The sequence below is a fragment of the Gracilinanus agilis genome, chromosome 4, assembly GCF_016433145.1.
Source record: "Gracilinanus agilis isolate LMUSP501 chromosome 4, AgileGrace, whole genome shotgun sequence".
Taxonomy (NCBI): domain Eukaryota; kingdom Metazoa; phylum Chordata; class Mammalia; order Didelphimorphia; family Didelphidae; genus Gracilinanus; species Gracilinanus agilis.
This window is the reverse complement of record NC_058133.1, coordinates 74,518,801-74,546,326: the sequence shown is the minus strand read 5'-3', so window position 1 is coordinate 74,546,326 and position 27,526 is coordinate 74,518,801. Positions and strand designations below refer to the sequence as shown.

General features: G+C 38.4%; 1 protein-coding gene across 1 annotated transcript in view; it reads right to left on the bottom strand.

The window, feature by feature from the left end:
• The window catches only part of SOAT1 (sterol O-acyltransferase 1), an 80,102-nt gene extending 59,887 nt beyond the window's left edge, over positions 1 to 20,215 (bottom strand). Inside the window, exons 1-2 of the mRNA XM_044677090.1 lie at positions 20,129 to 20,215; positions 7,864 to 8,008 (exon numbers count right to left, since the gene is read on the bottom strand). Coding sequence (XP_044533025.1) covers positions 7,864 to 7,996 — 133 coding nt within the window. The 5' untranslated portion in view covers positions 7,997 to 8,008; positions 20,129 to 20,215. The remainder of the gene's footprint in view (positions 1 to 7,863; positions 8,009 to 20,128) is intronic.
• Between the last annotated feature and the right edge of the window lie 7,311 nt (positions 20,216 to 27,526).

The following is a 27,526-nucleotide window of genomic DNA, read 5'->3' as shown; positions in this document are numbered from 1 at the left end:
ATCCAAATTAATGAGTAGTGGAAATGAAGGTATCATTGTGTTGTGAAGCTTATAAATAATATGGTAAGGACCTAAAGTACCAGAGAAAATAAAATGATGGAATGTGACAATGACCAAGCTCAGCAGATTTTATAGTCTCTCAAACATCTGTTATGGATAGATATCTATGTGCAAAGACACCATGCAAGATACAAAACTAAGATAAGACAAATATCCTTTGTCTTTGTAGGGATACAGTTGCTATTTGAAGAACTTGGACAAATGTAGCATAGGTCAAGAATAAGAAATTTTTAAAAAACATTTGGGTATTAGGTCATTATGGATCTTTGAAAGAATGTAGGACGTAACAAGGTAAGGAGAAAGAATAAAAAGAAGAGATAAATAATCAGGCATACTTTTTTTTTTTTCAGAAAGCTTAGCGATAAATATTAAAATGGAAATAGGTCTTGGTCAATGATATATATATAAACCCAGTTGAATTGCTCGTTGGCTAAGAGAGGGGAGAGAGGAGGGAGGAGGAGAGGGAAAGAATACAAATTATGTAACCATGGAAAAATATTCTATTTATTTTTTTTTTAAAGAAGCTTAGCAATTAAAAGAAAAAAAAACTGACCACTACATTCCATATAGCTAAAAAGGGCAGTTTTTTCCTTAGGTCTTTGGGAGACTTGAGCAAACTACCAGTTATTAAGCAAAAAACACTAGAGATGACTGAAGTTTGCATAAGAGATTACAGAGCAAGGTATTAGAGGAATGGCATAGGGAAAGGGGATGAGCCATCCACCAAGAATGGGAATGAGAAGATTTGAGGAATGTAGAAAGAGAACACCCAATGGATGGTCTTAATGTTCCCATAGAAGTGGAAAGCTAACTGGGCTCTTTTGCAACATCAAGGACTCAGTCAAACTTAAAACACCAAACACATCTACATTTAGGTTACCTAAAATTTGGAGCCCAATCTTAAGAAACAATAGCAATGTTAATGAATTAGATTTAGGCAATCAAAATTAGAGAAACAAAAAAAAATTAAAACACAAAATAGTAATATGTGAGTAATTTAACATTACAGCCTGAAGGTTTAACATTTCATATCTACTGTAAGCAAGTATTTGAAAGGGGGATGAAAAAGCAGATATTCCATTTGGCATGCACATGTGTGTGTATGTATATTTGTTTCTTTAGTCTTTCCAAGGTTATGACTCTCTTTCTCTTTATCTCTCATGAACCCATACTTTTGTCTGTATATCTAAAGCAGATAACATAGCAGTATCTAGCACAAAGAAGGTACTTAATAATGCTTGCTGACTCACTTATTATCTTAAGTTGAAAACTGACAAATTTGTCACCCTGCATTTTGCTGTTATTATATATTTATAAGACATAAACAAACAAACAAATATATATGTATATATATTTGCTTGATTAATAAATAACCGTAATGGAAAAGCAGGAAACACAGAGAGCCTAAGGACAATACAAACACAATTTCTGAGTCTTATCTCTCCAATGGCAGGACTTTCCTTTATGTGTTGCCTCCCACCAGTTAGGGTATCAACTCCTCAAGATCAGGGATGCTATCTCTATCTAGCCTTTTCTAGTTGTATTCCATTACTTAGAATGTATTAAGTGCTTAATACTTTTTTGTTCATTCACTCCATCCTCTTTTTGCTGGTTCCTTCTTCTGAAGAATCTCTAAATGTCTTAAAATTGAGAACTTTGGGGGACAGCTGAGTAGCTCAGTGGATTGAAAATCAGGCCCAGAGACAGGAGGTCCTGGGTTCAAAACTGGCCTCAGATACTTCCCAGCTGTGTGACCCTGTGCAAGTCACTTAACACCCATTGCCTAGCCCATACCACTCTTCTGCCTTAAAATCAACACAGTACTGAGTCTAAGATGGAAGGTAAGAGTTTTTTAAAAAATTAATAATTTTGCTTTTAATCCATAGATGGAGATCTGACAGGATCCTAAGGGATCCTCTCCTTTTTATGAGAAAGAAACAGAGCCAGACCCAGGAATGTAAAATGATTTGCCAAAGGTTGTACAGACCATGAGGGGCAGAGCTAATATTTTAGCCCAGATTTCTAGACACCAAATTCAGAATTCATCCCACTGTACCCACTCTACCAGTTTTATCATGATTAGGATTAGATCTAGAATAATTTCCCCTTTTGGGCTAGTTTCTTTTGTGTGAGGTATGACTTTCCAGATCCAAAATCCAATGCACAGTTGATTGTCCTTCCAATATTGCTGTTACTATGTTCTCCTGCTTCTTACTTCATTTTGATTCACTTTATGTAAGTCCTTTCAGGTTTTTCTGAAAGCATCTGTTCATCATTTCTTATAACACAATAGCATTCCATTACAATCATATAACATAACAGCCATTTCCCCAAATGACAGCCCTTCAATTTCTTTTTATTTTTTAAACCCTTACCTTCCATCTTAGAATCAATACTGTATATTAGTTCCAAGGCAGAAGAGTGGTAAAGGCTAGGCAATGGGGGTTAAGTGATTTGCCCAAGGTTACATTGCTGGGAAGTGTCTGAGGCCAGAATTGAACCTAGAACTTCCCCTCTCTAGGCCTGGCTCTCAATTCACTGAGCCACCCAGCTGCCCCATAGCCCTTCAATTTCAATTCTTTGTTACCCCAAAAAGAATTGTTATAATATTTTTGTGCAAATATGTCTTTCTCTCCCCCTCCCCCAATCTCTTTGGGATACAAACCTAGCAATGGTATTGCTGGATCAAAGAGTATGCATAGTTTCATAGCCATTTGGGCATAGTTCAAACTTGATCTCCAAATTGTTTAGATCAATCCACAAGTCCTCAAACAATGCATTCATTACTGTCTCAATTTTCCCACATCTCCTCCAACATTTGTCATTTTCCCTTTCTGACATATTGGCTAAAGATGTGTAGTGGTACTTCAACAGAGTTTTAATTTGCATTTCTCTAATTAATAATGATTTAGACCATTTTTTCATATGCCTAAAGATAGCTTTGATTTCTTCATCTGAAAACTTCCTGTTCATATCCCCTGACCATTTGTCAGTTGGAGAATGTTTTATATTCTTATACACTTGATTCAGTTCTCTATATATTTGAGAAATGAGATCTTTTTCAGAGGAATTCACTGTAAAATCCCCCCTGCCCTTTTCTGTTTTCTTTCTCATCTTGGCCACATTGGTTTTATTTGTACAAAAACTTTTCTGCCTTCCCTTCTATGAGCTCTCCCCATGCCCCTCCCCTCCAACTTCCCTATAATCTAGGATAGATTTCTATGCTCAACTGACTGTGTATGGTATTCCCTCAGAGCCAATTCCAATAAGAGTAAAATTCAAGTGTTACCTGCCACTACCACACATGTTCCCCTCTACTGTAAAAGCTGTTTTGTGCCTCTTTTGTGTGAGATAATTCTACCTCTCCCTTTCTGTAGTACATCCTACTTTTCCAACCTCTTAATTTTCTTTTTTTTTTGGATACCATCCCTTTATACTTGAAATTTCACAACTGTGTCCTCTGTCTATGTGTATGCTGTCTTCTTACTTCTAACCTTACTGAGTGCCTTATGATTTATTTCTCTTTCCAATTTATGCTTTTTTAGGCTCGAGTCTTAATATCAAAATTTCTATTAAGCTCTGGTTTTTTTCATCAGGAATGCTTGAAAGACTTCTATTTCATTAAATATTCACTTTTTCCCCTGAAGGATTGTCCTCAATTTTGCTGGGTTGGTGATTCTTGGTTGTGATTCTAGTTCTTTGCCCTCTGGAATATCTCATATTTTAAGCCCCCAGATCCTTTAATATAGAAGCTGCTAAATTTTGTGTTAACCTATGACTATAATATTTGGACTTTTCCTAATTGCTTGCAATATTTTCTCCTTGACCTAGGAATGCTGAAATTTGGCCATTGATATTCCTGGAAGTTTTCATTTTGGATCTCTTTCAGGAAGTGTTAAATGGATTCTTTCCATTTCTACTTTACCCTCTGCTACTTGGATATTGGGGCAATTTTAACCCCCGATAATTTCTTAGAAAATGATGTCCTGGCTCTTTTTTGATCATGGCTTTCAGTTAGTCCAAATAATTAATTTTAAATGTTCTCTCTCCTTGTATCTATTTTCTAGTGTCAGTTGTTTTTCATATTTTTCTTCTATTTTTTTCATTCCTTTGATTTTGTTTTATTATTTCTTGATGTCTCATAGAGTCTTTTTTTAAGGGATTTTTTTTCAAAGGAACTATTCTCTTCAGTGAATTTGTGCACATTTTCCCATTAGCCAACTCTGTTTCTTAAGGTGTTCAACATTTTTTTCAGTGTCTTTTACCATTTAGCCTTTATTTTAAGGTGTTATTTCCTTTGCTTGTTTTTTGGGGTGCCTCCTTTATTGAAGTTGTTGACTTTTTTCATAATTTTCTTGCATTACTCTCATTTCTGTCCCAAATTTTTCCTTTATCTCTCTTATTTGATTTTGAAAATCTTTCTTAAGCTCTTCCAAGGAATTCTTTTTGGGCTTGAGACCAAGTCACATTTTTCTTTGAACCTTTGCTTAATGTTATTTTATCATTGTTATCTTTTGAGTTTGTGTTTTGATCTCACTGTTACCATAGTAACTTTTTATATTCAGTTTCTTTTGTTGTAGTTTGCTTATTTTCCCAACCTATTTCTTGCCTTTTAAATTTTTGTTAAAGTTAGACTCTACTCCTGGAATAGAAGGAATACCATGCAAGGTTTTTACATTTTTGTTGTTGTTGTTGTTGCTAGCTTGGGGGGTAGGGGAAATATTAGGGCCCATAAGTTCAGTTCTTCCACGGTTTTAAATGTGGTCAATGCTTTGCTCTCCTAGCCTATGCTCCGGTCTGTGCACAACCACAAGTATTCTTTTCCAACCTGGAACTGTGATGCTAGTGCTCCTTTTCAAACTTGGACTGTGACCCAGAGCCTGTCTTGCTCCCAGGGCCAGAAAATGCCCCCCTATAATTTCCTTCTAATTAGTTGTCCAACTTCCTTACTGCTTGTGAGCTAAAGAGTTCCAGAAGTCACCTGCCCCCAAGGCCTGCTGTTGGCTTGCCAGGGCATAGCCTGTGATGGACTGCACTCTACTCTCACCTCAGTGAGACAAGACAAGAATTTCCTCCTGCACTTCTAAGTTGTCTTGAGTAGGAAAAAGCATTTCACTTCAACTTTTAGTTGGTTCTGCCACTCATTTTGAGATGTTAATTTAATGTTGTTCAGAGGAAAATTTCAGAGAGCTTAGCAAGTCCTTGTTTTTACTCCATTATCTTGGGTGCCCTTCATTATAATTCAGAAATTAATGACACTTCTAGTCAGTTTCACAGTTTTAAAATGGTCTTTAGTTCCTTGTAGGCCAATGATAAAAAAGACTTACGGTGGTACCTTGACACATTAGTTTAAGGCCAGGCTCGTAACTCAATTTGATGATGTGTCAAGTTGAATTTTCCCACTTATATGAATAGAAATGCAACTAATCTGTTCTGCCCCACCCCCAAACATGACTTTTTGGTTTCATGTGCTTTTAAATATGAAAATGTACTTTATAACTATATTTATAGGTAATAAAAAAGAATGCAAAAAAATAAACTTGCTTACAAAATGTTATTTACCTTCAAGGTCAGGCGAAGATGCTGGCGGAGGTTTTCATTTCATGCACTATCGCTTAACATAACTTACTCTCTACACACAATAATGTGTGAAACAAGTGTCATTTTGTTACACAGCTCCAACACACAACCTGTTGCAACTCTTTCTGGGTGTGTCTTTTCAATAAACTAATTTCCCCCAAAATTCTCAACATTTCCTTAACCTTCCTAATTACCTTATCCACCTCGGGCTCCTCCCCACTAATTTCCTGCAAAGCCTCTGTATGTTGCTGTAACTCCTTCATTTCCTCCGTTGTCAAGACCCATGATGCAAAGTTAAGAAATTTGGCAAAAAAATTGACAATAAAGACAAAAATAAATTAGTAAAACAAGACAAGACTTGTGAAACTGAATGCTTGGCAGGCTATCTAGTGGAGTGTAGCAGAACCTCATGATTCAAATCCACTCATGACTTAAAGCAAAAAATCCCAAACGTGACTGCTCATATCACAAGGTGTTCATGTATCAAGGTACCACCATATAGTGGTTATACCTAAAAACACATTACTATAGTAGGGGCCTCCAAAATCTACTGTGGATAGCTATAACTGACTAACACACACACACACACACACTCACACACTCACACACTCTCACACTCACTCTCTCTCTCTCTCTCTCTCTCTCTCTCTGTCTCTCTCCATGTTGGTTTAACTAACAAGGAATACATGGAAAGGTATTCCCCTATATGTTATCTTTTAAGCTCTTTGAACATAGGGAATGTCTTTTTATTTGTGTTTCCAGCACATAGCACAGGGTCTGGCATAACCTGTAAGCTTTTGATGCTTTCTCTATGCAGTCAACCTCTATCCAGGAAGTTCTGAAAAGGTAGGTCATCTCTAATAGGTCTTTTCCTAGACCAAAAAGGAAAGCAGGAAAGCCATCCCCAGAGGTGCCACCACAACTTCCCATTCTAGACACAGATTTAAAGGTCTGCTACTTCTATCTCCAGTTGACTGGTAAGGCTAGCATTTAATAAATCTCTTTAAAACCGTGAGACTTGAGGACTTCCTTTTCCCCTCTCTAGTAGAAGATACTATATAATCACACATTGGAGAAGTATTTGCTACAACATATTGGGATAAAGGTACAAAGGTAAGATGAAACCAGAAACAGAGGTTGATTTAAAAGATAGATATTTCCTGTTACCCTGCAAGAACTGTTTTTAAATCCTGCAACATTTAATTTGAGGAATTTTATGAAGAGAAACACTTCCAGGACTCTTGGGGGGGGAAGGCTGGCAGAGACACTGTGACAAAGCAGCCTACCCTACAATAAGAGAAGCAGAACTTTCCTCCCTACCCATATAATAGGCTTCTCTTCTTCTCCTTTTCCAAAATTCCAGAAACTATTATGAATCTAGACTCAAATGTGTGTGCATAATATAAAAACTCTGTATATGTGTCTCTCTTAATTCACTATGGAATGACTGTATATGTACACAAACATATGTGTGGGTTCCACACATAAATTAAGAGACATCTTAGAGAATATTCTCAATATACAAACTTCAAAAATATCTAGAGATAAAAACAAAATTGCCCTAATTTAAAATTCAATTTGAACAAGCTAGGAAGAAAACCAGTTCTGCATAAAATATATACCTGCATGCCAAAAACCAATCTCTTTCAAGAGTTTCCCCTTAGCATTCAGCAAAGTTCTAATTTCAAATCTTTGTTAAAAAAAATCTACCTCCATTAAAAAGTACTGATTCAACAACAGCAGGAAAATTATGAAGACTGAAAATATTAGGACAAAATATTCAATACATTTTAAAAGAATTAATCCCTACGCTCATGGAAAGATATTCCTCAGTCCCATTTTTTATATTTCTCATATATAACCTAATTTTGACAACTCCCTTTTCTTCGTGATTCTGACTCAACTCAACAAAATTCCTTATATCTAAGCCTAGAACAAGAAAAAATAATCCATGGTACTGATATAAATGAGTAATCTCTGAAGAAATGGTAGCTGGCAATTATTCCTTCCCAAAATCAGTCTTTTCCCCCCACTTTATTTATTTATTCTACAAGTGTTTTTGGTACTGCCCCTTTTTACTCTTCATCCCTAACTTAAGCCTTTCAATAAGTAATATTCATGGGTGAAACCCAGGGTGATAAAGGCTGAGAACACTTGCTCTAAGGTAATTTTTTTACTTCCTATTCCAAAGCTATGATTGCAAGAAAACAGAAGTCTACTCACTATTTTCTGGGGTCTGAAGAGTCTCTTCTGATGTGTGTAGAGCCTCTTCTTTGGGTGGACTTTCCTTTTCCTCATCTTTTTCTTTGGATGTAATCCAGCGATTTCTTACAGAAGGTTTCTCTTCCCCCATCATTATGTTGAGTAACTAGAACACAAATGACAAGGAAGAGATTAAGGGTGACAAATTGGATGTTTGGTTCAAATCTTCCTACACAAATTTCATTTCCATTTAAATGTAATAATCCTTACTTTAATCAATTACCAATTTACTGAGCACTCTCAATTCAACACTGCCCTACCAAAAATTTGTAGAACATCAGTATTAAATTGTGATATTGTTGTGAAATCATTTTCCCTTTATTGCCCTGCAAGGTCAAAACTCCAAACTTCCAATTTCCCTTCAGGCTATGAAGATAGTATGGGATCTTCTGTCTTTATTAAGGATAAAAGCATTAAAGGAAGGCTGACCAGCCAAGTTGAACTCACTTAAAATATAGTGGTCTGACCATGTGGTATAATTTGCTGAGGTCTCCAGGGTCCAAGCCAGAACACATCCCTCTTTGTGATGAAGTAATAAGGTAGGAGTTGTGGTCTCTAAGTCTATTTTTTCAGTGGCTATTTACCAATAAGAGATGTCTTGGGATGGGGGTGGGGCCTTTTGGATTGTAGAGGGAGACAAGTGACCAAATTATAATGTCTTTAAGACAAGGCATCAAATATATGAAGAGTTAAATGGTACAAGAGTTAAATTGTAAATTATAAGAAAATACAGGAAAGATGGCAAAATTATGGGATCAGTCAGTGTTGGAAGAACTCTGGAAAAATATCTCATCTGATCTCCATTACAACCCTGGAAGGTGGGTGCTATTATTATCCCCATTTTACAGATAAGGAAACAGAGGCAAACAAGTTAAATGACTTGCCCCATGAGATATAGCTAATAAGAGTCTGAGGACAGATTTGAATTCTGGTCTTCACTAAGTCAAATGATCTATCCACTGTGCCACCTAGTTGCCACAACAAACTCCAAAAAGTTTGAAAAAGCAGCAAGTGTTCATGTTCTTTCCCTCAATTTTCATGTTGTACTTAATAGGGAACTTTTAAAGCAAGTCAATTTTTAGACAGTATAGATACTTAAGATCCATTGACATTGGGGCACCTAAGTGACCAACCCAGTCGATACAGTGCAAGGCTTACAGATGGAAGGTCTTGGGTTCAAATTAGATATTAGACCCTTCCCAGGTGTATAGCCTTGGCAAGTCACTTAAGCCCAGGATGCCACTCTTCTGCTTTGGAATTGATAATATCAATTCTAAGACAAATGATATGAGTTGTTTTTTAAAATAAAAGATCCATTGAAATTTCCTAAATCTCATTTTCCCTCAAACCTTCCACCTTCCTTTGCTGTAACTCTTGGTAATCAAACAAAAGGCATACTAAGGTAGTGATAGCTAGATAGCTGGCCTACCCAAGTCACATAACTTCTCAGTGCCTGGGGCCCCTAACACTATAAGTCATTTCCAAATAGAATTACCTGGATTATGGGATGTTTCACCTGAGGACAGGGAGATTGTCAGCTGTTCTCTTGTACCAAAATCTAACAACAATTTCCTTTTAATTCTTTCTTTCTTTCCTCTTTATTAAAGGGAGTAAGACATTTGACCTTTCAAGCTTTCCAAATCAAGCCCTCCCAAAATCCAAAAATGGGAAGGAGCACAACCCAAACATGTAATACTGGGTATAGGAAGTCTCCTTTTCCTCCTGCTGATTTCAGGTCCTCTGATTTCATTTACTAATTCACTACTTAACTATTCTCATTTTTCCTCATTTCTATTTCTTGATTTATCCTTTTTTTCTTTCTTGGCTTTGCTCTCCTAACTCCAAATGGCTAGCCCCCGTCTAGAATGCTCTCCTTTCTCTCTTAATCCTCTAGGAATACGTGGATTCTGCAAAGATTTAGCTTGTGCCACCAACTGTACTGCCCTAATGCCCAGCTACTAGCATCTTCTTAAAGTGTATCTGACTTTCATTAATCAATAGAGGGCACTGTCAGAAGGGAAGGCAACTTGACAAGACAGCTCCCCTCATGTGCCTACCAACTTCCCATTTGGTTTCCTCTCTCAAGCACCACACAGAGGGATTTACTGTTCTGCTAGGAGATGAAAAGAAACAGAATTGGTAAAGCTGTGTAAATGGGCAATGCAACAGAAAGTTGGCCTTGAAGTCAGAACACTTGAGTTCAAGTCCAGCTTCTGACACAGCAACTTTAAAAAAAGAAAAAACTCCACTGGAACTATTCTCTCACCTATGTATTATTGGAAATTTTGGGGTCCTTGGAACGTTTCCCATGAGCCCACTGGCTTCTTCTCATTACATGTTGATGTAGACAGGGAGATAAAATTGAGGGGCTGGAGTCTCTCTTCCTCTTTTTACTTCCTATCAGAGTATGGCAGCAGGAAACAGCGTGCTGTTTAAACAGCCTAAGCTAGCATGGCACGTGGCTTTATTTTCTAGTGACTACTAATAAACCTTTAAAAAAACATAATATTTTAAAGTTATCATTTATATTTTAATTTTGTTTTTTACACCTAGAGCTATCCCTCTTCTCCCACTGAGAGCCAAATTCCTTTGAAAAATCTATTCGCTATATACACTTCCCCTACTGAGGGCAGAAGTCAGATCTGAAAGAGCTGAGGTGAAAAGGAAATGAGAAATTGCTTGAGGGTCACCAATAATTTCCTAGCTACATAAATCCTATGAGTTCTGCTCAGTCATCCTTTATGACCTCCCCATAGTATTTGACATTAACCTGGCTCTCCTACCTGTCTAACTGCTCCTCAGTGTCCTTTACTTGAGCAGCCTCTTCATGTATGATTCTAGGCTTTGTCCTGGCCATCTTCTCATCTCTCTCTATGTTTTCTCAGTGATCTCATCCTTCCCTAGGGGCTTAACCATCATTTCTCCCCTGAGTTCCAGTTCCACATTTCCACTTGGACATTCCATCGGCATCTCAAACTCACTAGATCTAAAACAGAACTTATTTTGTCCCTAGTTCAACACTGAACTTCTCTGTCAAGTGACCATAATCTTTCTAGTCACCCAAGTCCTTGTCAATTCTACCTCTACAAAATCACTTCTCCAACTCCCTATCCCTCATATAGCTCCTGAAATGACATTTCTAAAACACAGGTCTAATCCTATTATTTCTTCCACTCCAAGAAAATTCTGTGGTTCCTCATTATCTCTGTTAAAATACAAGTTTCTCTGGCATTTAAAAACTTTACTCCAGGGGGCAGCTGGGTAGCTCAGTAGATTGAGAGCCAGGCCTAGAGACAGGAGGTTCAAATCTGGCCTCAGACACTTCCCAGCTGTGTGACCCTGGGCAAGTCACTTAACCCCCATTACCTAGCCCTTACCACTCTTCTTCCTTGGAGCCAATACACAGTATTGACTCCAAGACCAAAGGTAAGGGTTTAAAAAAAATAAATAAATAAAAACTTTACTCCAGCCTATCTTTCCAGGTTTATGGAACCAGGTGAAGGTTTGCTCAAAGTCCAGACAAAAATCTTTCCCTGTGATCCCTTTCCCACAAAAAAATTAACAAACTCCCCCCCCCCCCCAACACATACACACAAATATAACTTTATATTCATTTGGCATGTGTTTTGTATACTTAGCTATATGAATACAATTCCCAGGAAGAATAAGACTGGAAAGTTAAGAGAATAACTCTCTTCACATACTCTACCTGACTACTTGTCCTCCATACAGGATATATCTCTCAATTCCATGCCTTTGTACAGATGATCTCCCATGGCTGGAATGCTTTCCCTTCACCTTACTTCTTGGAATGCTTAGCTTCTCAAGTACTTATAAGAATCTTTTCCTGATTCTCCCAAGTTAGTGCCTACAGTCCCCTCTCCCACAAAAATACAAACAAGAAAACATATGTAACTTGATACTCATTTAGCATATATTTCGTATACTTATCTAAATGAATGTAATTCATCTATAGAAAGCAAGTTTCTTGAGGTCAGGATTATTTCATTTTTGTCTTTGTAAGCCCAATACCCAGCACAGATTAGGTACTTACTAAATGCATGCTGAATTAAAATTATCTACTGTTAATAAAGTTGAATACATACAGTAAAATATTAAGTGAAAAGCATATGATCCTTTAATATCCACTAATATTTGGTTTAAGATGTCAAAGAAAAATACAACTTTCAAATTGATGGCCCTCAAAGAAAATACTGAATAGGTCCCATTATAATTACATATAGATGTTTAGGGGGGATTTTATTACTATTCCTAACTAATCCAGATGCTTTCCTTTTGTCCAAATGCTCAGAGTTCAGTCAGAACCTTTAATTACCACCTTATAATAGCAATCAACGTGGGAAAATTATTCTAGGATCAGCTTATTACTATAATGGCAGCTATGCAGCAAGGTAGTTAGGTTAGACTAAAAGCCTTGGAGTCTGGTGAAAAATGAGTTCAAATCTGATCTTACACACTAGCTATGTAACCTAAGCAAGTCACTTCCACTTCTGTTTGCCTCCATTTCCTCATCTATAAAACAGAAATAATAGAACCCAATTCCCAGAGTTATCAAATGAGATAATAGCTATAAACCACTTAGGACAGTATTTGGCACAGAGTAAGCACTATATAAATGTTGGCGATGATGATGATGAAAGTTTTGCAAATAACATGATGGAAGAGAGCTTTCTATCCTATTTCCTTACCAATGGAATGGAACAGAAATGCAGAAGCAGACCAAAGGCTTTATACCACTGTTCCTAACTTTAAAAAATTAAGACACACTTTATAAATGACTCTATTTTATCCCACAGAGGAAGCAAAAATTATTAAGTACATAGAAACAATATGCTCTAATCTTGGTGAAATACAGGTAAAAGATTAGCCCCAATAAGGAGTAGATGAACCTTATTCTCCAATTAGAGGGAAGGAACTAAAAACAGGATATGATGCTAATAAGTTTTCAGGAGGGATCAAGGAGAAAAGATGAAAGAATACCCTTTTAAAATACTTCAATCTTCAGTGAAAAAACTCATCCATCAGAGACTATGGGAAGAGGAAGGGAAATGTATTTTGGGATAAAATAACAGCTATTATGGATATCAAGAACTAGTTAAGAACAAGGGAGACTGTAAGCATTGAAGGTCCACCTGAGGTTAAAAAACCTGGATGAAATTATCTCAGTTTAATAAACTTTGAACACAATATTCCACAACCCAGAAACAGAAATAAGATGGTTGGGAGTGGGGGGATTAGAATTAACAAATCAGGAATAACAGAAGATAAACAGCCTTAGAGTTTTAGAAGACAGTGAATTATTAACATACATACTTAGCTGGGTAGGGAATGGAGCCAAAGTGGGATGATAAGGAGGGGTCAAAGAACCCCAGATTGACATAAAAGCTAGAAAGCAGATGTAGTGAGTGAAAAATGTATGTGGATAAGGGGCTATGCTTAAAGAGTAGAGTATCAAAGTTCAGTATTTTAGAGATGATACAATTCTGTGAGATTACATTAAATCCATACAAAATGTATGGATGAGAGCTATGTATAGCTTTAGCAAGTGGAACAGTCACATGGCAGGAATAAGATAACAGTGACACCCTCAAGGTAGTAAAAGAAAAATAGCACACTATGAAGATCTTGATTGATTATTCTCCTGGTTCTACTCACTTCACTTTGTAACAGTTCCTATTAACTCTTTCCAGGATTTTCTTAACTTTAACCTGTTCATTATGCTTTATGGCCGAACAGTTTTCCATTATAACCATATATCACAACTTATTCATCCATTCTCCAAGAGATGGACAAACCCTCAGTTTCTAATCCTTTGCCACCACAAAAAGGGTTGCTAAAAATATTTTGGTACAGGTAGGTCCTTTTCTCTTATCTCTGATCTCTTTGGGATACAGACCCAATAGTAGTATTGCTGGGACAAAGTTTTATGGCCCTTTGATCCTGTTTCCATATTGCTCTCCAAAATGGTTATCAGTTCACACTTATGTAATAAAGAGTTCTAAAGGAAATTATTCAAAAAAGAAGATTGAGGGGGCAACTAGGTGGCTCAGTGGATAGAAAGCTGGGCCTTAAATAGGAAGAACCAATACAGAGTACTGATTCTAAGACTTCTAGAAGGTATATGGGTGTTTAAAAAAAAAAAAAAGGTGGAAAGTAGAGATCTAATGAATCTCTCATTCGAATGAATTCTACAAGGGGAGATTTTAAAAATCAAATAAATAAAAGGGGCTATCAATAGAAATACCCTTGTGAGCTCTTGGTACTTCTGACTGGTGATAACTCCCCTTCACATAGCTGTATTTGGGCTATCTCTCAGTGGTGCATTGTGCTCTTTAGATCCCAGCTCCTTCCCCCTTCTACCTCATGATCCCAACATTGATAGGGACCCAGGATGAAAAATGCTATCCCACAGCCAAAGAAGGAACTGTTGGAGTCTAACTGTAGATCAAAATATGCCAGCTTCTACTTCATTTCCTCATGATTTTAACTGTATGTGCAACATGTGTCTTCTGGCACAGCATGAGAAATATGGAAATACGCAATGCATGAAAGCACTAGAGTAAACTATATGAGAGTATTTACCACTTGGAAGAATGGGGAAAGAGAAGGGAGAGGAAATCTGAATCCTAAAAAGTCACAAAATTGTCAAAAATTGTTTCTACATGTAACTGAAAAAATGAATTCATTTTTTAAACAAAGAAAGATCAAGAGTGGCTGAGAAATCTCTGGTTTTCAGTACATTGGGATAGAAAATGCACCCAAAGTCTTCTGACTTGAACTAATCAAGGAACACTAGGTACTCTTATCTCCCTGATGATTTAGGATTTTGACTTTCTTTTTAAAATTAATTTATTGATTAAGTTTATTTATTTATCTAATTGATTTAGGTTATTTTCCCATGGTTACATGATTTATGTTCTTTCCCTTCCCTCCTTCCCCCCTCCCATAACCAACAAGCAATTCCACTGAGTTTTCCATGTGTTATTGATCAAGACCTATTGCTATATTAATATTTGCAATAGAGTGATAGCTTAGAGCAGTGGTTCCCAAACTTTTCTGGCCTACCGCCCCCTTTCCAGAAAAAATATTACTTAGCGTCCGTTGAAATTAATTTTTTAAATTTTAATAGCAATTAATAGGAAAGATAAATGCACCTGTGGCCATCACCACCTCCCTGGATCGCTGCAGCACCCACCAGGGGACGGTGGCGTCCACTTTGGGAATCACTGGCTTAAGAGTCTACACCTCCAATCATATCCCATTCAAACCATGTGATCAAGCAGTTGTTTTTCTTTTGTGTTTCTACTCCCACAGTTCTTTCTCTGAACGTGGATAGCATTCTCTCATAAGTCAGGGTTTTGATTTTCAATTAGCTATTTTTGTTCTGTTTTTTACAATCCAAGGACCTTCATTCTCCTTAACAAAGAAAACAAAAGGAAAAGAAGTGAGCAGCTCTATCCTCTTTTTTATTTGACTCCACCTCCCAGCATTATCTCCCCCATAGTTTTTATTTTTGTTTTTCATTTTCTTTAGCTTCAGCATACTCACATTTATGTCTCCTAAGACTATTCTTATGATGAAGACTTTCCAAGTAGTTTCTCTGGAAAGAGCTACACTTATTATTCCAATAATCCTGCCATAGCTCAAAATATTTTTTCCCCAACTTCTTTTAGGATAACCTTTAGAACCAACATCAAAAAACTATTTTTAGATTTTTTTCAATTCAAAAGTTCTCCCTTCCCTCTTAGCAGATTACTTCAACTCCTAGTTTACCTGAATTAAAAAATAATTCCCTCTAGTCCCCTCCTGCACACCCTAAAAGTTGTGATTTTAATCAATTCCTCTTCCCTATCTCAGAGGAAAAGGTGCCTCCCCCCCCATTTTTGAAGGCTAACTCTTCCACCCGTGGGCCTTATGCTGGTCTCTCTTCTCCAAAATCTCTTGCCACAAATTATTCTTTCTTTTCATCTTTAACCTTTGCCTCCATACTCATAGTTTCCTTCTAGTCTACAAATGGGCTCACATAAATAAAAAAACCTTAACTTCGTTCTTTCTTCTTGTCACAAACAAATTTCCTCAAAACCCATTCACCTACTCAACTCATTTCAATTTGGCTTCTGTTCCCAGCACTCTACCAAACTCATTCTAAAGTCACTAATGACATTTTTCAGTCCTTAAGTTCCTTACCCTCCCTACATTTAATATTATCATCCCTCCCTGGGTTCTCTTTCCTAGATAACTACCATTGGCTCCTGATTGGCCCAGAACCATCTCCACACCACAATACCACTCAACACCTCCCTCAACACCTCCTTTCAAATTTCTCTGTAGTGTCTTCTGCTATAAAAATATAAAATCCTTGGGGACAGAGGCTGTTTTAAGTAAGTACTTAGAACCAGTGTATAGAAACTGTTAAATATTTTATCTATTGATCTACCTAGCACTTAGATCTTCCACTACCTGGTTCGAACCTAAATTTCCAGTTTTATTTCACTTCCACAAAAACTACATTAGCTAAACTGAACTGTGTGTTCTCCATATTCAACACTACGTCTCCCACTTCTATGAATGCTTATACTACATTCTCCTCCCTGTCTCTACCTTTCAGATTCCTATCTTTTTTTCAAATCTCAACTCAGTTGTTATCTTCTCCAAGAAGCTGTCCTAGAAGCTCTGTTATTAAGTCTTCTTTTCCTTCTCAGATTACCAATATTTACTTATAGCATACATGTGGTATCCACCTAGTAAAATGAAAGTTCTTAGAGAGCAGAGCTATACCATATGTAGTCTTTGTGTCTATCTCCAGGGCCTGCCACAAAGCCTTGAATAGAATAAGAGGAGGGAGATTAAGCAACCTACTTACCACGTGTTATAGAGGTGGCACACCAGGAGCAGAATAAAACAAGTGTTAGGTAATATTGGCCAATGTAATTTGCTTAACTATGCTTATTTGTCTTTTTTCTTCTTTTTTTTCCAATGGAAGCAAGGGGTGGGGGTGGGGGAGGCACGGATAAACTGAATGGGAACTAGCAATGGTGTTGCCAAAGAAAAGGGAAAAAAAGAGGATTACTGAAGCTTTTAAAAGAAAATGCACGCCAGTGGAATTGCTTGTTGGCTAAGGGAGGAAGGTGGGAAGAGGGAAGGGGAAGAACAGGAATCATGTAAACCATGGAAAAACATTCTAAATTAACTAAATAAACTTAATTTAAAAAGAAAATGGACAGGACTGAAAATAAGTTGAGGAGGGATCAGATAACAAGCAAGACAACTTTGAGAGTAACATGGGCTATTTATATTTTTAAATAAAAAAGCAATTCATGGTGTGTAATCATCTTTTATTATACTTTGTATATGGAAATGCTCTATTTTTTGTTTTAAGTCCAAAAAAACAAGAAATGGTTTTTTAAAATAATTTTTTAAATTGAAAAAATTAGCTGAAAGTCTCCCAAACATTAAGGCTGAATGTATTATATATTCATGTTATCCAATTCAATTGGGGCAATTAGGTGACAAAGAGGATGTTCCAGGCTTAAGAGTCAGGAAGACAACTTCCTGAGTTCAAATCTGGCCTTAGACACTACATGACTCTGGATAAGTCAATTAACCCTGTCTGTATTAGTTTCCACATCTATAAAATGAGCTGGAGAAGGAAATTTCAGTATCTTTGCCAAGAAAACCCCAAATGGGGTCACAAAGAACTAGATGAATGCATCCTCAACTGATGCATTCAGCAAGGCACTTGTTTTATTACTCTTTAATTGGGTCCTTCTCAATCCTCACAGAAACTATTCCAAACTTTCTTCTTCAATTCTCTCATACCTCCTCTCCCTCTCTCAGCTGAGGGCCTTAGTCTCTTACTTTCTCCTAAGAAAACTGAAACCATTTCCTCCCATCTCTCATTCTCTTCATCATCTGGCCAATCCTTCCACATACACAGGTGGCCAGAGTCAACCCCTCTACATATGTTGTTTCAATTGAGTCCAACTCTTTGTGATGCCATTTGGGGATTTTCTTGGCAAAGATGCCTGAGTGGTTTACCATTTTCTTCTCCAGATCCTTTCTACAGAGAAAACTGAAACAAATAGGGTCACAGGACTAATAAGTGTCTGAAGCTGGATTTGAATCCAGGTGCTCATCAGAACTTTATTCACTGTGCCACCTAACTGTCCTCTATATCTTGGACTTCTTTCCTTCCATCTTCTCCAGCAAATGCTATCTTCATTGTCCTTCTCAACTTCAACCTTTACCAAATGATTCTGTCCCTATAGACTTCAAATATGCCTAGGTTCCCCCCCCCTTAAAAAAAAATTCTTCACTAGATACTACCAGTCCCTCAAACCACTATCCTTGATCTTGCCTCCTTTCTTCAGCAAAACTCTGAAAAAGTTGCTTAACACACCCTGCCTCTACTTCCTTTTCCTGATTCCTCAAATCTTTGCAATCTGGCTAGCTCTCTACAAAGCTACCAACTATCTCCTAATGATCAAAATCTTATTTTTCCCCCAATCCTAAATTCTTCTCTGTTGCTTGATGCTTAAAAACTGCTCTCATCTTCTGACTAGACGGTCTCTCCACTGGAGGTTTTCATATTCCAAATGACCTTCCCATCCTCACAGGACATTACTCCCTCTCTCACCCGGCAATTCTGCCAAACTGGCCTCTCTCTGTCACATGCCACACTCCATCTGTTCTATTCTTTGTACTTGTATCCCCAGAGCCTAGAAAAAGTGTAGTAAATATAGATGCCTAACACTTGTTGGATTAATAGATTTTTCAAGTTTAGTGTGAAATAAGCCCCAGTTATTTGCCCTTGTAAAGTTCTCTAACTTTATGAAATAATAAAAGAGTTAATGAGCACAATTCAAGTATTGACAATTAGTTGGTATGAAAGAGTTAAGGAGCCATAACACAAGTATTGACAATTAGTTGGTATTCCTATCTGGTTAGGGCAAACACTCCTTCCACAAACAAAAGACCTCACCTTTGACACACATCCAAGTAATGAAACCTTGGATATTTCCTCTTTTTAGAAACAATGTATACTTATATTCCTTTTATAAGCCTGGAAGCTGGGACAAGAGCACCCTTTAATAACTGACTTTATCCTTTAGCAGTCCTTTAATTTTCACTTTTTTACATTTAGCACATCCCCCAATCAATACATCCCGATTTCCAGGTAAGAGATAAGTCACTATGGAAGAGTCATTCACTAACAACCCCTAACTTTCCTTCAATTTATGGTATTCATTAGCTTCAAAGAACATTAAAAAAAAAAAAAAAAAAGGAAAAAAACGGGACCGATATTAGCCTGCCAACTGTACTAAGCCTATATTTGCTTAATACAAGCGTTCCTAGCCTTTCCCCAAGGGAATTTTTTTTTCTGGGGGTTTTCGTTCATAGATATATCCCTCCTGGTTTCCCTAAATGCTTTTCAGGGACTACCTAAAATCACAGCTTTTTACAAGCTTATCCCTAACATCCTTAAAATTGGTAGTACCTTTCTCTCAGTAGATTCTCTCCTAATTAAATCATACACATTTCTTTTACTTCGTTTGCATGCTGTTTCGCCCTTAGGAAATGATCTCCTAGAGAAGGGGTTTAACTTTCCTTTCCTTTTCCTTTTTTGTATCTCTAAAATTTACTTAATGCAACAGTATGCACTTAACACATAACTTTTAAAATGTTCCCTAAAACCAGCAGGTCGGCTACGACAGTGATTAAAATTTAATACCAAGAACAACCAAAGGTTACAAAAAAGGAGCTAGCGACTCCTTTATAAGCCGCTGGCGCCCGTGCAAACCCACAGGCCTCCTCCTCCTCCCTCCTGACTTTTACCCACTAGTCAGGGGGCGCGCGTGGGGGGTGAAGGGTCTTTGGCAAACCCGGATTGGGCTCCGGGTTTTCCGTTTTTGAAAGGAAAGCGCTTCTTGCGAACATAGGCGGTCGGTCACGAGATGCTTCGAGGCGACCCTCAGGGTGGGGGTCCCGACACGTGGCCAGGACTTAAATCCCCGCCCATTAGTCCAGCTCGGGGGCAAAGCGAACTTTCCTGCCGGGCCGCCGGATCTCCACAGGCTGGAGGTGGAGAGGAGGGCCGGGGCTGTGGTGCTCCCCATCCCACGGACCAGCGCAGCGGACGGGGCTTGGTCAAACCGCCGGCTGCCGGGAGGAAAGGGAGGCAGGGAATGAGATGGGAGGCCCTCACCTGGAGAACAGCAGCTTTTCCGGAGGCAGGGAACAGCGAGCGAGTGAGCGTAGCTTCGCACTTAGGCGGAAGGTGGTACACATGCAACCAAACCCCAACCCACTCTGGCGCCGCCGGCCCCGGGGCCAAGGAGATAAAGCTCCCGGGACTAGTCTTTCCCGCCCCCAGCGCCCCCCCAAGCCAGCTGCCTTCCCTCGTCTTACGTCACGTGACGTAACCGGCCCTGACCCGCCCCATTGGTGGACCCCCGAGGCCGCTGGGCTCCGCCCCGCTCTGGCAGCCAATAGGAGCCCTCGTTTTCGCCGGATGCCATGGCTCTCCCCCCTACCGGTGGTTGCGCCGGGTTACCAGGCACCGAGAACACGTGAGCGTCTTGGTCCTCAGCGCCTCAGGGCAAAGGAAGTGAGATCCCAGTGGGCCCCGCCCCACAGTCCAAGTCTTGGGAGAAAATTCCGCCCCCGCGAGTGTTTTCTGTTCCCTGTCTGTGCCCCTACGTCCTGCCTCAGTTTTGGAGCCCCAGCCGAGACCTTTTGGACATCTGCGAGCCCTAGTTCGCACTGACTATCCCAGGACCGATATGTGACTGCCCAGCCCAGGCTATCGGGCCCCCATCTTAAGAAGCATTTATTGTAGGATTTCATGTGGCCTGTGCTGAGGGTATGAATCAACCCATTAATGTCGCCCTGGGCATAATGTCTGCTCAGTTTCCTCCTCTGTAAAACGGTGCTGATCATCAGCAAACTTTCCTGCTTCCACACGTCCTCATCCCATAAGAACTACTCATGCCTTCTCATCCCGCAGGACTCTTGTATTTCCCCAAGTCCTCCACAAGGGGTCCACTCTGGAGGCCCTCTAGACGTGATGGAAACACCAATGGAACCCATGGGTTGTAGGTCAATGTTGCCAACACTTTTCAAGGCCATTCATCAATGTCCTTTATACCTGCTATCCTTTAAACAAGAGCGACTACAAAACGCTCCATTTGGCATTCAAGGCTCTTCATAACTTAGCCCCCTCCTACTTTTCCAGCCTTAAACCTTACTCCCCAGTGCAAACTCTTAAGATCTAGTGACATTGGCCTCCTGATTGTTTCATGAAGAGGACACTATTTCTCTGTTTCAGGTTTTTTCCCTGATTGTACTGCATGCTGGGTTTGTTCTACAGTCCTGCACTCCAACTACAGACCTCCCTGACTTCCTTTAAGTCTTAACCAAAATCCCACTTTCTATAGGATACCTTCCTTAACTTCTCTTAATTCTAGTATTTCTTCTGCTAATTAATTCCTTTTTATTCTGCATTTAGCTTGCTTTGTACATATTTGTTTGCATGTTGTCTCCCTGATTGGACTCTAAGATGTTTGAGGGCAATCTCCACCATTTAGTACAGTGCCTGTACTAGTATCTTGTTCTGTAATATAAGGGCCGACAGAGTGGGCCTTTAATAAATGTTTATTGATTTATTGACCAGAGTAAATTGTTGAAAGCTAATCCTGCCCACCATATACCTCTCCATTTCCCTTTCTGTAGCCTAGTGCATTGGCTCCAGCAGCATTGATAATGTGGCACTCTGCTCTGTCCCCCTCTCCCCAGGACCTGAGGACATTTTTTTGCATGCCCCACCTCTCTAACCACCCCAAGCAAGCACTTCCTCCCTTAACTCTCTCCAGTAATGGGGGGGGGGGTAAAGAGGGGTGCCAGAGCTCACCAACAGCTTGAATTTGTCCTCTGGTCACTCAAAGGTTCCCCAACCCTGGCCTAGAGTTTTGGATTTAGAGTCACCACCTGAGTTCAGCCTCTGCTGGTTATTATCTCTGCTCTCTGCGACCTGGAGCAACATATCTGACTTCTCTGAGCCTCTGTTTCCTCATAGTAAAATTAGTTGATTAGAATTAGATAGCCTCTAAGTTTCCTTTCAGCTCTAAATCTAAGATCCTAGGATATGGGGGCAGCTGGGTAGCTCAGTGGATTAAGAGTCAGGCCTAGAGACAGGAGATATTAGGTTCAAATCTGGCCTCAGATACTTCCCAGCTGTGTTACCCTGGGCAAGTCACTTGACCCCCATTGCCTACCCTTACCAATCTTCTGCTTTGGAGCCAATACACAGTATTGACAGTATTGGCTCCAAGGTAAGGGTTTAAAAAAAAAAAAAGATCCTATGACATTAGCTTTGTGCTTAAAAAAACAAAAACAAAAACTTAACTGCTTCTAGCTAGCATTTATAGAGCACCTTAAGCTTTACATATATTATTTTATTTTATCTTCACAATAACCCTGGAAGGTAGGTACTATTATTATCCCAATTTTATAAATGAGGAAACTGAGAGAGATAGAGGCTAATTGGGACACACAACTAGTTAGTCTGAGGGAGGCTTTGAATTCCAGTCTTCCTAATGCCAAGTCTGACCCTCTGTCTACTACACCATCCAATTGTATTTTTATTCCTTTGATTGTTCCCTCCACCAACAAAATGAAACTTCTCTAGAATTTCAGATCTGGTATTCAAAAAGTATTGTAGTTAAAATATGTATCACCCTACATAGTGCCAGGTGGAAGACAAGTATCATCTATATTTTACAGGTGAGGAAACTGAGGTTCAGAAAGGAGAGGACACTAATTTCTGATGCTCACAAGCAAAGATCATAAACAAAATGTGTAGAAAGGCCAAGATTTAAAGTTGGATGCTTTTCCTCCCACAGGAATAGGATTTGTTTAGATCATCGATGGGCAAACTTTTTAAAGAGGGGGTCAAAGGAAAGGAAATGCTCATCGGTCAGTCTGTTTCTAAGGTAACTCTTTCAAAGTTTCATTGTATTGTATCCTACTCATTGTATTTATCAGATTAGGAAAATTGTCCAGTGAGGATAGAACATTTCAGGGGGCTGCATGCAGGAGGCATGGGTGGGGAGGCATCTGGGCCGCAGACTGTAGTTTGCCCATCACTGGTTTAGATAATATAAAGTCCTATACAGGCCACTGTTGGATTTGACTAATCCAAATGCTGCAACTCGTATAACCCAAGAAAAAGTCTAGCATGCAACTAGTATGGATAATAAGCTCTTTAAGGACAGGAAGTATGTCTTATTCATATTTATATGTCCCATTGTAAACCTTATACATAATATAATACCTTGTACACAGGGAGTTTTTAGGAAATATTTGCTGAATAAGTGCATGGTCAAATCCATTTATAAGGAGGTAACTACCAAGTAGAATTGAGACATAACAGAAAATTAGCTTTATTTTTTTTTGCCCCTAGTCTCTTGATCAGTCACCTAGCTTTGTCATAACTTGTTTCTCCATGGGCTAACACTCTGATTTATGAGGGAGTTAGCAATCTGTAACATTTATTCCAGTTAAGCATGGTAATCTGGAGGTTTGTGTCAGGTCCATGAGCACATACGTACAATAAGATATGTAAGGACATATGCACAAGAAAGTATCTCTAAGTCCAACTTCATTATTCCAAGTGAGGAAATGTTAGAGGTTATCTATTCTACAGAGGAACTACCATAATGGGTCAACTAGTACAGCAAGATTTTTCCTGCAAAAGCATTGAAAGTCATTTTGTGGGAGAATCTGGTTGATCCTTATTATCTCAACCTCTAAAGGTGAAGGAGGCATGTTATTGTAGTTGAGTCACATTCAACTTTTTGTAACCCCAGTTAGGGTTTTATTGACAAAGATACTGGAGTAGTTTGCAGTTCCGCCTCCAGTTCATTTTACAGAGCAAACAGGGTTAAGTGACTTACCCAAGATCAAATAGCTACTAAGTGTCTGAGGCTAAATTTGAACACAGGTCTTCCAGACTCTAGGCCCATTTTTCTATCTATTGTGCCACCTAGCTGCTTGAGGAAGGTATACATTTTCCTTAGTAGTTCATGATAGATTTAATGTCCATAATAGGCACACTATACATGTTTATTGATCTGAACATTTTTAACCTATTGATATTTTTAGTCCATGTAGCCTTATGAAATTAGTCCCGTAAGTTTACTACCTGATTAACAGTCATATTTCCTCTTATTTATTCTAAATTCATTTCTGTCAAATTTCAAGGAGGCTTCCCCCCACAACCCTCCAGGCCTGATCTAGTAATAATTGTAATAAATAATTTTTTTGTACTGTAATAAATAATTACAACAATTGTGACAAGCAATTCTGCATTAATTTATATGTCCTTTGGAAATTAATGGACTCTAATCATATTCCTTTTTAGCCTTCTTTCCAAATGGAAGAGACTTCATTTTAGTTAATGTTCAGCTTTTTCATTCACTTAACCCACCATTATACCCATTCCCTATGGCTGACCTGACTAGTCTAATAACCCTCCCTAAATTTTCTACAATGCCTTATGCAAAAATGTCTTTCTTTAGGTGTACACAGCAACCAAATTTCTGCATAGTTTTCCAGTTCCAATTCTTGATGATGCCTAAGACTTTAGGATAAATAGTTCCAGATATTAGTCTTGATAACTCTTTGATACTTTTCCTGCATCAAAAATGTTGACTGAAAGTCCCATAAATAGAACTTTTCCCTCAAATGCTTTACTTTGCCCAGACACCGAAGTTCCTCTTTCCCTTTTTTACCCATTGTCACAGACTTAAGATTTTCCAGTAATTTCTTTCTCATCAGCTAGAAAACATAATGGATAAACTTCAGGACCTAAAATCAAGAAAACCTTAATTTAAATGTTAATACATATGTGTACCTGAGCAAGTCACTTAAGACTAATTTTCTCATATGTAAAATGAGAATAATAATAACACCTACCTTCCAGGGTTGTGGTAAGGATAAAATGATATATTTGTAGAGTACTGTATAAATACTAGCTACTATATAAATGTTACCCATAAAATTAGTGTTCTCCTACCACTAAGATTAATCCCCGAGGATCATTCCATCAAATGAAGACATGCCCTGATTCAGGTTAAAACTGTCTCTTCCCCACAAGTCTAATGTTCACTTTCTCTTTTTCTTTTAGATAATCTTGTAGAACCAAAACACTTTGGAAAGTCTATAGGAGCCAATTTGGATCTACTTTTTTATAATACTTGGTATAATGTATTAAAAGTTTCCTATTTCATTCTTTTTTTCCCCAGATATTTGATTGTTTTTCTTAACGCTCCAAAATAGAACAGATTGATTTATAATACCCTTTATAACTGATCCCCTCACTTTGTCCTTATTTCCCTCCAACTACTCTAAAATTCAGTGTCAAGGGCCAGCCTGCTGATCTTCCTACAAGTCACAACATAACCAGACTACATTTTCACTAGCTGTTTCTCATGCCTAGAATTCTCTCCCTCTTCACCTCTGCCTCCTGGCTTTCTTCAAATCTCAGATAAAATCCCACCTTCTACAGCAAGTCTTTCCTGGTCTCTCTCTTGGATGGAAGGTAGGGAAGGATGTAAGGAATTATCTTTTCTTCTCTATGAGATTATATTTATTTTTTATTTTTTTCCCAAGTTGATTGGATGCTTTTTCCACAAAAAGGTTGTGAGCTCTTTGAGGGCAGAGACTGTTTTTGCCTTCCTCAGCACTTAGCACAATGCTAGTTGCAGGGGCAGCCAGGTGACTTAATTGGATGGAGAGCCAGGTCTGGAGATGGGAGGCCGTGGATTCAAATTTTACCTCAGACACTTTTTAGCTGTGTGACCCTTGGCAAGTCATTTAACCTCATTGCCTAGCCCTTACCACTGTTCTGCCTTGGAACAGATTCCATTTCTGATAGAAGATAAAGATTTTTTAAAAACATTTTTAAATAAATAGATAAATGCCAGTTGATTTGCTTGTTGATTATCTTTCTTCTCAAACCTAATCCTCTTTTAAACTTTGCTATTTGTCAAAGGAACTACTATCCTCTGGTCTCTTAGATTCACAACCACACCTCCTCACTCTCCAATTCTTCACTCTTCCTTACCTTATATAGTCTAGTCTATTGCTAACTCAATCAGCGATGTGTCAGTATATATTTAACAAATGACTCCCCTCCCTAAAAAATTTGTTACGGGGGCAGCTGGGTAGCTCAGTAGATTGAGAACCCAGCCTAGAGACGGGAGGTCCTAGGTTCAAATCTGACCTCAGCCACTTCCCAGCTGTGTGACCCTGGGCAAGTCATTTGACCCCCATTGCCTACCCTTACCACTCTTCTGCCTTGGAACTAATACACAATATTGACTCCAAGATGGAAGGTAAGGTTTAAAAAAAAATTTGTTAGGCATATTTTTAAGATTAATATGTTTTATCAACATTTCCTCCATCACTTTCTTAAATCTAGACAATTAACAAAACAATAAATCAAGCCTTGATTTGTAGCATTTAGGGACTTCCAAGGTATAAATATTCACTCTTAAAATTTAACAATAAGTTCTATGAACTATTTGATCTTTACTTATATATGTACATATTATCTCCTTTAAATAGGAGGTAAGCTCTTGAGGGTACAGATTTGAGCTGACTGGTACACCCATAATCAATCAGCAAATATTATTAAGTGCTGACTATAAACCACTGTACAAAACTCTAGAGCTTAAGGGGGGGAAAAACTAAATTAGTTCCTGCTCTTAAGGAGCTTACATTCAAATTCTAGTAAAGGAGAAAATATATGTGTTTGGATAGATAGATACATGCAAGATGCATACAGAATACACAGAAGGCAAACTTTAGAGAAGACACTAGTACCTGGGATAACCAGGAAAGGCCTCCTGCAGAAGACAGCATTTTAGACAAGACATAAACGAAACTAGGAATTCTAGTAGACCATTGTGAAGAAGGAAAACATTCTAGGCAAAGGAGGGCAGCCAAGGCTTAGACCCAGAGGCAGCAGATGGAATGTCATGTATGTGGAGCAGTCAGTAGCTAGTATGGATGAACTGTGGTCATTTTAAAGTGGATTAATATGTAAGAAGACTAGAAAAGCAGGAAAGAGCCAGTTTATGAAGAGTTAAGATCCTATTCATTCTGCTTTCACAATCTCCCTCACCTTAGGCCCTTTCTCTCAATTTCAGATAGCCACCACCCTAATTTGGGCTTTCATCACCTTTACTCAGATTTCTGCAATAGCCTCCATTTGTTCTACCTCTCCTAATTACTTTCATGTTCTATCTCCACCTCCCTTTTCTGTTCTCTTTTTAGTACTGCCTTTTCCTATCAGAAAAATGCAATTAGAATAAATTTCTTGAGATTAAGGATTGCCTTTTTGTGTTTGTTTTTGTATTCTTAGTGCTTAGCACAGTGCCTTATATCCTTGCCCGAAATCTCCCTACTTTCCATTCCTTCTTCAACACAGATGCCAAAGTAATATTCTTAAAGTACAAGTTTGATTGTCAGTCCCCTGCTCAAGTAGCCTCAAAGACTTATTGACAATAGGCTATTATTTTGTTTGGCATTTAAAGACCTT